An 11,228-nucleotide genomic window follows, 5' to 3' on the forward strand; every position below is an offset into this window, starting at 1 on the left:
TTTTTTTAAATAAACATCAATGCCTGGAAGCAACCCATGCCGCTCAACCAGGCCAAGTTCATGTCCAAGGCACGTTGGCCACAATACTTTCCTCTCCTGAGAATGGATGTTCAGGGAGTCCAGAGGCTCTGGGTCAGGGAGAGCAGAATGTGCTAAACACTTAGCTGCAGCATTCTCGCTGGCCGTGGATGTGTGCGGGGGGCTTCAGGGAGACTGCGTCTCACCAGTTCCTTCTCTGTTGAATAAAAAATGAGCACTTTAAGGGAGAAGAGGAAGTCTGCCCCTGACAATTCATGTGGTCTCTTGGGGGAAGTGGATTCCTGATTCTGCAACTCTGTAGAGCTCCATCTCACATCGGAGTGCTAAGGTGACGTGAGCGCAGAGCTCCCGTGTCCTGAGTATTGATCAGTTGCTGTGGTAATAGTATTACCTGGCTGAACTCTTCACATTGGCAATGGGCAGCTGCCGCAATTGCATTTCTCTCTTATTCCTGCAAAGTTAATTCAACACGCACGTCCAGCTGCAGTCTCTACTGGAAAGTATCGTTTTGCAGGAGTCTGCATAAGAGATCATTAAATCCCTGCTCACCCAGAAAAGAAACTTTCGGTTGACTCCATGGAAACCCGTGCACAAGATGATGAAACCCCCAGAATGTGCACACTAGGAGCTCGAAGTACGTGTGCTGTGAAGAGAGGCGTAACTTACCGATCTTCTGAGGTTGGTTTTCCTGGTGTCAGCAGTCGAGCCATTTCTTCCCCATGGTGTACTTTCCATTACCAGCACCCTAAACTGGGGCAGGGAAAGGCTTAAATTAGAGCTGAGAGAAGCGGGCCACACTGGTTCTGTGGTCTCAGCTCCTCACCACTGGTGGAGCAGATGGATGAGGCTAGGCAGGCCATCGCGGGCTCCAAGACCTTCATTTACCCTTACGCCTAGGATGCAAAGAATGGACTGCAGCCTTTGAGATCACGGGGCATCATGCTGTGTGAGAATTGAGCCTGGCTCCATAGCCATCAATGACAACTTGGGTTTAAGTGTAGGGCTAGTGGGTTCTCCAAGGATGGGGCATTGTGTGCCCCTGACACCTACTAAAACGAGTAAAGAAGAACTAGGAGACGTTAAGGAAGTGGAACTTCTCAGGTGAGAGAGTGCGAGAGCAAACGGTACCCTCTGGATGACTGGCAGTTTCTTAAGAGCTACGCCTACATTTGCCGTATGACCCAGCTGTCCCACTGTGAGCTACTCTAGAGAAACAGGAAAAAGCCCACAAAAGTCCCCTATCGTTGTATATTTACAGTAGCACCTGCAATGACCCACCCACATGACTCCCTGGCTGCTCTGGGGTTTTCCTGAGGTCGGAGACAGGCACTGCCCCTCATTTCCCTCTGCCACCCTGAACACATGGGCCTCAATTGTCATCCTTGCTGCCTCAGCAGCTCCAGATGCCACCTCTCTGCAGTCATTCTGCTGCTTCCTGTGTCCTCAGCACAAAGGGAAGAGGGGCAACAGCTACGGCAGCACCGAAGTGGCCTTGTTGATCTGTGGCTGGCAGGTGACGGGGTAGGGACTGGGCAGGAAACACTGACAGAGAACCAGCCTCCTTCCTCAGACGTGTGCACAGTCAGAAAGGTGAGAGTGAGTTTAGGCTGAGTTCCTGACCCAGACTGGGGTTTGGGTCATCTGGCAGCCAGGCTCCTAACTGGGGGGTCGGGAGGCTTCATTTGGCCGCTAACAGCTGGTGTCATTCACTCCTTCCTCACAATGGAGCCCACCATCCCTCTCCCCAGACAGCGCACATGCTTAAGTCCCTGTTTGGCTCTCAGTGGACTCCCCACAGCTTAGCTGGAATTACCTCAACTCGGAGGCCAAGCCGTAGAGGGCAGGGCAGCAGGGAAGCAGGCGTCTGGGAGGATCGTGTGAAGGGGATCCAGAGCCTTCTACTTCCAGTTCCATTTGCTTCCTCACTGAATAGCAGCAGACCTTAGGCTTCTCCTTCCCTTCCCCATGAAGGTGACATGGCACATCCTACTATGTGCCACTATGTCCTACTATGTGCCACTATGTCCTACTATGTGCCACTATGTCCTACTATGTGCCCATTCATGAGAAGGTCTTTCCCCCAAAGAAAGCATCTCCTCCTTGTCTATACTATGACCAATAGATTAGTACACAAGGGTGCCATAATTAAATTCCACAAACCAAGTAACTCACACACCAGAGATATGTTTTCCCCAAGAGGCTTCAAGTCCAAGATAAACATGGCTGTGTCATCCCTTTAAGTAGCCTGTGTCCTATTCTCATGCTGTAAAGAATAGTCACATCGGATTAGCATTGCCTCTACCAACCCCGTCTTAACAAGTTTATTACTTTCAAAACCCCATCTCCAATCCCATTCACATTCTGAGATGGTGTGGGATAAACAACATGGGACTTGGATGGGGAGGGGCTAATTCTGCCCATAATTAATTTCCCAGAATCTCTTCCTGTCGAAAAAGATCCTGGCCTGCACGGCCCACACAGTTCTTGTTGGTGTGTCAAGGATTCGACACGTGTATAGGTAGATGACATTTAGCTTGCAGAGGGAAAATGATGGTGTCCGAATGCTGCCTTATGTGTCTAGTCCTTTCTATGGGGCAGGGGCTGTGTCAAAACACATGCATGTGTTTCATTTACACACTCAAAACTCAGTATGAGCTAGTCACTATTGTTCCTGCGCACAGATGTAGAACTGAGAAAAGTCAAGTGGTTGGCATTAGAACTTGGTCCAAATTCCTCTGACACTCAGCTCTGTAGGCAGGTGAGGGCCATGCCAAAGCTGTCCTCCCCTCCCCTATGAACATGATCACGGCGATACCAGCTAGAAGATTTTGCTGCCTCAGATACAGGATGCTTTACTGTCTCTTCTCCGTCACCCACTGCTGAAAGACCCTCCCTCCAGCTGTAAGAAGGATCCTCCCTTGGGAGTAAAATGTATGAAAAGGAGATCACGGGTGACAAAAGGCAAAGGGTTGGGATGTGTGAGGTCCGAGTGGCTGCACACAGAGGGCAGACTCTGCATCTTGTATGCTCAACCAGTCACAGGGGGGAATTGTATCTGTAGTGAACTTGGACAGACTTTCCACTGTTTGCTTCTCATGATTTCCCAAATGATACAGTGTAGCAACTATTTGCCGAGCATTTACATTGTGCCTCTTGTTGTAATTCATCTGGGGATGAAGTCATTTAAAGTGCACTAGAGCATGTGGGGACAAACACGAGTACACAGAACATGACATTTTACACAAAGGCCTTGGACATCTGAGGGCCTTGATACGTGTACAAACCCTGTGGATTTCAAGGCGTGGACATTCAGTAGCTTTGAGGGACAAAAGGAGAACCTGACTAGGTCGTTCTGTGGCCTTGGTGAAAGGCAAAAGAAGATAAAACCACGAAGGGTGGTGGTGGTACATCTTTAATCTCAGCACTTGGGAGGCAGAGGCAGGCAGATATCTGGGAGTTCAAGGCCAGCATGGTCTACAAAATGAGCTTTAGGAAGCCAAGGCTACACAGAGAAACTCTGTCTGGAAAAAAAAAACAAACAAAAAGAGGAAGAGGGGAAGAAGGAATAGCAACAACAATAATAATAATAGGAAGGAGGAGGAGGAGGAGGAGGAGGATGAGAAGGAGGAGGAGGATGAGAAGGAGGAGGAGGAGGAGGAAGAGGAGGAGGAAGAGGAGGAAACCAGACTGGAGAGGTGCTTCTGACCATTCAGGAAGTCCTACTGCCTGCCTCCAGTAAATTCAGCAGCATCTGTGTATAATGCGTGGCTCGATCAGAGCTCTGTGGATCCCACTTTGGAAGTTCCTGTTATGCTTTCATTTTGCTTCAAGGGAGCTTGGAAGCAGTGGGGTAGATTGGCTGAAGCCTGTGCTCTAGGTGTGATGCCTGCACATATCCAGCCTTCTGATTATTCCTTGCAGGAAGGCTTTTAGAACTCCCCATGCAAACCGAAAGACAGACAGTGGTGCATACCTGCCTGGCAGCGTAGCCTCTGCATGTCTTCTGTTCACTTGAGGTCGTCCCTTAATGACTCACCTACCAAAAGGCGATGCAGAGGCAAACAGGAAAACTATAAAGAGTCCGTGTGCTGTATTGTGTAGGGTTGACATGGAAACCCACATGTTTAATACGATGCGGCTTTTCCCACAAACATGTTTAACCCACAGTTGGTTGCAGAACTGAGAGATACAGAGGACTGATTGTAAGTCTATCCCCTCCACACAGGCCTGAAGAGTACTGTTTGGAGAGCTGGTGGCTTGTAGAGAACTAACAGGATGCTTCCTGGCCCACTCCATAGACCCAGTACTTCTGACATGGACTGGAATTGCTATAGACACTGGGGATGGTGCCTCAGCTAAGTAGGCCTTGTCTAGCCAAGGCTACAAGAACAGTGCCTGGGCTCTAGCAGTCAAGGCCTTTCTACAGATCCCTAACCTCCCTGTTAAAAGGAGCATAAGCTTTACTGAGGTATCAACATAAACAAAGACAGCCGATAGAAAAAAAAAAAAGGAGTGAGGAGAATACATTTGCCTGCCTGCCTTGCCTTCGAGGACTTTATTTCCAGTTCACCGAGCTGGGAAGTGTAGTTACCACATGTTTGATAGTGCCAACCCACTGCGTCTGCCAGAAAACGATGGTGTCCTTCAGAGGTGCCAAACACCAGTATTATGCATCATCCGTTGTAAACCGTACACACTTCGCACTCCCGAGCCTCCCGCGTGCCACCTCATATCTTCAATCAAATTATTACACTCCAGAAATATGCATAGGGGAAATGGTTGTACACATTTTATGGAGGGTTGTTGCTTGTAGCAGTAATTGAAGTACCTTTCCCACTTATGAAAGTACTAATTTTATTTGTTTTTATTGCTTTTCTAGATGCAATTATTTATTTAGTGTGCTTTGGCTTTATTAAATTATGTTTACTATAGGAACATCATAAAAATGTATGAAAACAACACATCAGCCAAGCCAGCCTGGTGACCTGTACTGAGGAAGCGGGTGTTATTTTTCATATCCAAACGTAATGAAATAACTTAAGAATAAGCAGATAATCTACGCTAGAAAACAATACAGCTTCGCAGTAATGCAATAAAACAACTGGACAATGTGATTTCATAAACCTGGGTTCTAAAATTTACATGAGTTGGGTTTTGAGTACTTATTGGAAGACACGTGGTGTTTTTTTTTTTTAAATGGAGTCGTTGTAGTGTGAAAATGTAATTAAGCAAAAGCCAGAGCGCACATCGGGGTCTGTTGGCTTGGTACAGTGTGGACGGCTAAGAAGCAGTGTAAAAAGACTTGGTGTCAAAAGGAAAGCAGAGACCCCATCCCTACAAATGTGCTTAACTTTGAACTTGGAACTTGGAACACCTGTGCCAGTCGCTCGCTCGCTCGAAATCACTCCGGCCGGACGTGCTGGCATGAAGTTCGTTTACCTTTTGCCTCTTGTTCCGGTCTTCGTGGTGTTTTGTCTCAAAAGAACAGAGGCTCTCTGCTTTGACATCCCGTTTGAGAAACATCCCTTCCTTGTCAACGGTTTCTTTGTTATGGTCCCTGTCTAAAAGAAAAAGATAGAGGCATGTAGGTTTTGTGTGCTTGTTGTCTTAAAAGAGCGTGACACAAAATAACAGCAAAACAAAGGCTGAAAACCGAAAGCTCAAGTCTGACATCTAAGACTCGAAATGCAGAGTTGCTGAAATGAGAATATTGATACATTAGCGACCACTTCTACTTATTTGGTTACAAATTTAAATTAATCAGTGCACCATCGGGTAAATAGAAGCCTTTGGTAATATCCAAATTATACTAAGCAAAGAATATATATTAAGGTATGAGTCCCCAGCAACCCAATTTATACCCCTTGAAATCATGGCTATTGGGTTCTCCAGTTGCTGATTTCCAAGGGTAACATGTGGATATGTTTGCTTACATACATGCAAGCACACATGTTTTCACAAATGACACTATACAGACTATGTACAGCTCCATCGATTTTAAATGATTTTTGAAACCAAGGGTCAAATCCCAGGTCATGCACATGGATCAGCATACTACTGAACTACACCCCAGGCCCCAGCTCTGTGGTTGTTTAAGATTACAACATCATATGTTCCATTCTATAAACTCTCAGGTTTCCACCAAAGAACGTGAGGATCACTCATTTTTCTTTGCTTGCTCCCAAAAATAATCTCGTCAGGAGTAGATAAGAAGACATGATAGTTTGGGCAGCTTAAAACATGTCTGGAAACTTAAAGACAAAAAGTCACACATAAATGTGATTTAAAATTGTGACTTCCGGTGGTAGCGATTGTGTCAGCATGCAAGCCCCATGCAAGGCAGACCAAACTGGAGAGAGGAGGTGACGGGGAAGGTCCAGCCCCAGGCAGGGAGCTCCTGGCAACTGACCGCTGGGACAGTCAGTTTTCTTTACAAATGCTGCCACTTAGAGTTTGACCATGCTCCAGTGAAAGCCAACACGTCCATGAACATACAGGGAGCCACATTGGAATTGGATGGGAAAAAGAACACGAGGTTAGCTGGGTACTCAAGAGGAGGATCTGGGAGGAGTTGAGGAGGGGTGAACATGGTGAGAACACACCTATGAAGCTCTCAAAGAACTAGGAGCAAAACTATAGGTCTGTCAGGATGAGCAAGGCTGTGTCACTTTGTCTGTGTGAGAGCTGTTGTACATCCTCTCTGAAGAGCCACAGGCAGTCTCTGCAGTCCCCTGATTTCCTGGGAGCCACCAGGGGTCTCTGCCATCCCCTGCTTTTCTGGGAACCTCTAGTAGTCTCTGACACCCCTTTCTTTGTTCCCTAGAGGATTGTTGGTCCAGATCTTTGCTGAACTGTAAGCCCCTTAGACCTGAGCCGCAATCATCTTCCTTTTTCCTTTTTGATCGTTCTTTGATTCTATTTAGAGTTTTGCCATCTAGAGCAGGACGATGTCCCGTTTGTAAAACCATCTTTACTCCTAAGATGATTTTCCTGAAAGTTCTCCATGCGTTCGTCCAATAGTTTTAGGAGTTTACATATTTTAAACTTCTACGGAGTGATGTAGGGCATGGTTTCATTTTATTTTATTTTCTCCTAAATAGTCCAATAGCATTCACTCAGTTAGCTTCTGGAGTCTCTAGCCAGTCCCACTGATACATATGTCTACTCACCTCCCACTATTACCATATTTAAACTAGTTCAGTTGTCTGACTTTAATATCTCCAGACTTGGATTGCCAATTGTTTTTTTATCGTTTTGTTTTCTTGAGAAAGAGCTTCTCTGTGTAGCCCTCGCTGTCCTGGAACTCCCTCTGTAGACCAGGCTGGCCTCGAACTCAGAGATACACCTCCCTCAGCGTCCTGAGTGCCGGGACTAAAGTGTGTGCCACCACACTCAGTTTTTTATTTTTTTTTCATTAACTTTAACATCTCTTACTCATATTAAGAAAACACACAGCTGTGACTCTGTCATTCAAAGGTTGGTTTTGTCAGGAGTAGTTTTCCAGTGTTACCAAGTGGCTTTCCAGCATCTACAGAGAGAACCACGGTGTTTCTCTCTTTCGATCTTTTACTATTAATTATTTAAAAATACTGAGCCACGTCTGCTTTCCCAAATGAAGTCCACTTGAATATATGATTACCTATCATAGTCAGTGCGGTTACGTGCCTCTTAAGCCCTCCTAAATAAATCCGAATTAAACCGTGTATGAGCACAGGGTTTGTTCTAAAACCCAACAAGGTTTTCTTCCTTCGTGCTCTCTGATGTGAGATGGTCCTAGGTGCCTCCTTCAGAAATGCCCTGCAATGGCTCTCTCGGTGCTGCAAAGAGGCAGCTCTTCCTTACTGCCCCTCTGGGGGTATTTAGCAAATTCAGTTTTCCTACACTTAACATTTGTCATTTATGTTTTTCTGGGACATTATCATTTTACCCTGAGTTTCAATTTTGATTTTTAGTATATTGAGACAAGCAGTCTTCTAACAGTATGTAAAATTTCCTTCCTTCGTATTCTGTTTCCTTTTTTCGTTTTCCGCTTTATTAGTTCTTGCTTTTTTTATATTTTTTTCCTTTTTATAATGATAGTTTTTTCAGTATAGCATATTATGGGTACTTTCAAATACCCTATTTTAGATGGGTTTTTTTTGTATATTTTCTGGTTTTGCTGTTTTTGTAATTATTTTGCTTATTGTTGTTATTTGTTTTGTTTTTCTTTCTTTCTTTTGGTTTTTTTTTTTTTTTTTTTGGTCTTTTGCTTATTTTGTTCACTTCCTAACTTCTTGAGTTTGATGCCCGTGATGGTTTGAGTAGGAATGACTCCCATAGATTATGTATTTGAATGCTTGGCCCATAGGAAGTGGTATTAAGAGGTGTGGTCTTGTGGGAGGAAGTGTGTCACTGTGGGGGTGGACTCTGAGGTCTTCTATGCTCAAGCTACTCCCAGTGTAGCACACAGTCTCCTTCTGATGCCTTTGGATCAAGATGGGGGAATTCTCAGTTCCTTTTCCAGCAGTATATCTGCCTGCATGCCGCCATGCTTCCTGCCATGGTGATAATGGACTGAACCCCTGACACTATAAACCAGCCCCAATTAAATGTTTGCCTTTCTAAGAGTTGGCCACGGTCATGGTGTCTCTTCCCAGCAATGGGAACTCAAACTAAGCCAACGCTTGACCCTTTTTGTGTTATTAAGTAATAAAGTACTTAAATTAGAATGTTTCATGACCACTCTTCCCTCTATACTTGTTAGCATGTATTACATATTTTCTTCATTATTATTTTCTGGATACTCCGAAGTTCTAGCTATGTAATGACACCATTCGTCAATTTTCTAAGTTTATTATTAATTGCCGGTAGGCTTGTTTCTGTGTCGTGTATATTTCCTTTTGGCCATAGCTATTACTCTGCTTTGTGAGGTAGAGTCCAGTGGCTTTCGTGAGTAACTGATACTAACGTAAACATTAACCACAGTGCCTCTTGGCAGACCATGGCGTTCTATATGGAGCCACGAGCTACACCTTTAATGTGAGTGGTCTGTACATATGTTCTTACTTATTTTCCCCTACACACTTCCCTCCTCACTCTATTAATACCGTGAAAACATATTCTTGGTCAATGAGCACACGGCGGATGACTGACTGTAGTCACCTTGAATTACGTTTTGCTGTTTGTTTGTTTTTTCCACGTAGCCCAAGATCACCGAGGAAAACTTGACCTACGCCGAGCTGGAGCTGATCAAACCACACCAGGCTGCCAAAGGCGTCCCCACCAGCACCGTGTATGCACAGATCCTCTTCGAGGAGAACCAGCTGTAGTGATGGCTTCCTCTCAGGCTGTCACCTGCGCTCCCAGTTATTTATGACACTCAGAAACAACGCCCCAGTTTTGTATTTTCACCTGTGCCTTCAATGTGATGGGGAAGCCTCTCCTGGCAGCATTCTGATGTCTTCTAAGAGGTACACACTTCCCAGAAGAGAAGGGACCAGCCAGCCCTTGGCCATGTCTCTGGCCTGATCCTGAGTGCAAGGACTCTGCTTCTGAGAGCATCTGCTGAGCCAATCGTATCACCCTCTCCTCTTCCTGAGCCTTAAAGTTTTAGGAGGGAAATTAAATCTTGATTCTAATCTGCCACTCTTGCTCTGTCTAAGACATCAAGCGCCCAGTTTATAGCCACAGGAAATGCCTGCAAAGGTCACAGAGAAAGGTGGGATGTACAGACTTACTAGTTCTCTGAGGCTCTGGGACACCCAGGGAGCAGCAAGTCACTGGTGGTGATGGCAGCAGCTACTCATGATGGTATCCATTGTTTTTAATGATGCTCTGAAGCTGGCCATGTGAGGGCAGGGGTGCTGATGGTCGAAAGCCTGAGGTCTGACTCAGAAAATTCTGGTGCCTATGTCTTTAGACCCATAGTCCACCAGGGCTGTGGAGCTACAAGAACAGCATTGTAAAGTGTTTGTCCCCCTTTGGCAGAACGGACCTAGACTCCTAGGAAGACATCGTTCTCTCTTTTCCTAAGACTCGAGTACCGTTCCAGTGGGTGCATCACGTAAGTGAGCAAAGTGTGCCGAGCTCGGTCAGCTCCCATTCCAGAGAGAGCAGAGCCTTTCGCCATTCCCTCAGCATAGAAATGAAAGGACAAGCCACACTGAGGAAACTATGTCCAGGAGGAACCAACTCTTGGCAAGTGCTTTGGCCATCTCAGCCTTGGATGAGAACCATGATGGCCTTAGGTGGCTGTCAGGGGACCTTGGGACATAAGTCCATGGGGGAAGTTGCTCTGTGGACCTAAACAATGTACAAAAATGTCAGACTTAATAGAAGTAAGAGAGTCACCTTGGTTTCCAAAGTGCTATTAAGGATGCTTCCTGATGTATGTGTACTCCGGTGGCCCCTTACCATACTCTATAAACATTGTTTGGCCTGTAATTTTACAATGTACATATGATAAATTATCTATTTTAAACACAGCTGGTGTGTGAGTTGTGCCCTCTATCTCACTGTGGGACTTGAGTTTTTAATTACCTCAACTTGTATCATAGCTACACAAGTTGTGGGAGTGGGGGAAGCCGCTGAACATTTCCTTTTAAGGGGTAATAGGAGCTTCACAGCATCCCTGCAGAGCTCATCTCTCGGCCTTCTCCAATCACCTCAGATTTTCTGTATGTGTAAAAAGATGATTTAACTCCTCCTAGGATTCTGGAAGATTTCACGGGACAACGAACATTGGAAGATTCTGGAAACTGTAAGCCAGTACATAAACAATCTCTCTTGGCATTCATGCTAAAGCCACTTTGCATTTTAAAAGAAATGAAAACAACCAAACGTTTTGTTTGCAGTGTGTGGGTTTGAACCCAAAGCTTTGTACACAATCTAATGAGCCACTACCTCTAAGTGGTATTCCTAAGCCTGTAGTAACTTTTAAAAGTAAATTTTGTCCTGCAAACTTAGTCCTTTAGCAGTAAAATCCCCACAGATCCAGAGTTCGTTGTGAATAATTCTGGTGTTTATAGGAAAGGGTCCAAATGGAGCAGCTATTGTTTTCCTGAGGAAACCGGTGCGGAAGTCTACCCTTTCTGATGACACCAGCATCTTGTTCCCTTTCTCTGTGTCTGCAGCATAGATTTTGAAAGGAAAAAAAGAAAAGAAGAAGACTGACTGGAATAATGTACTAGGACTTTCCAAAGCATCTTCTT

At 45.3% G+C, this 11,228-nt stretch overlaps 1 protein-coding gene across 1 annotated transcript in view; it reads left to right on the forward strand.

Moving 5' to 3' along the window:
- Positions 1-10,502, forward strand: part of Vstm4 (V-set and transmembrane domain containing 4) — an 82,162-nt gene extending 71,660 nt beyond the window's left edge. Inside the window, exon 8 of the mRNA XM_032918811.1 lies at positions 9,222-10,502. Within this exon, the coding sequence (XP_032774702.1) occupies positions 9,222-9,347 (126 nt within the window). The 3' untranslated portion in view covers positions 9,348-10,502. The remainder of the gene's footprint in view (positions 1-9,221) is intronic.
- Positions 10,503-11,228: the final 726 nt, after the last annotated feature.

Source organism: Rattus rattus, chromosome 13 (genome assembly GCF_011064425.1).
Source record: "Rattus rattus isolate New Zealand chromosome 13, Rrattus_CSIRO_v1, whole genome shotgun sequence".
In the NCBI taxonomy this organism is placed as follows: domain Eukaryota; kingdom Metazoa; phylum Chordata; class Mammalia; order Rodentia; family Muridae; genus Rattus; species Rattus rattus.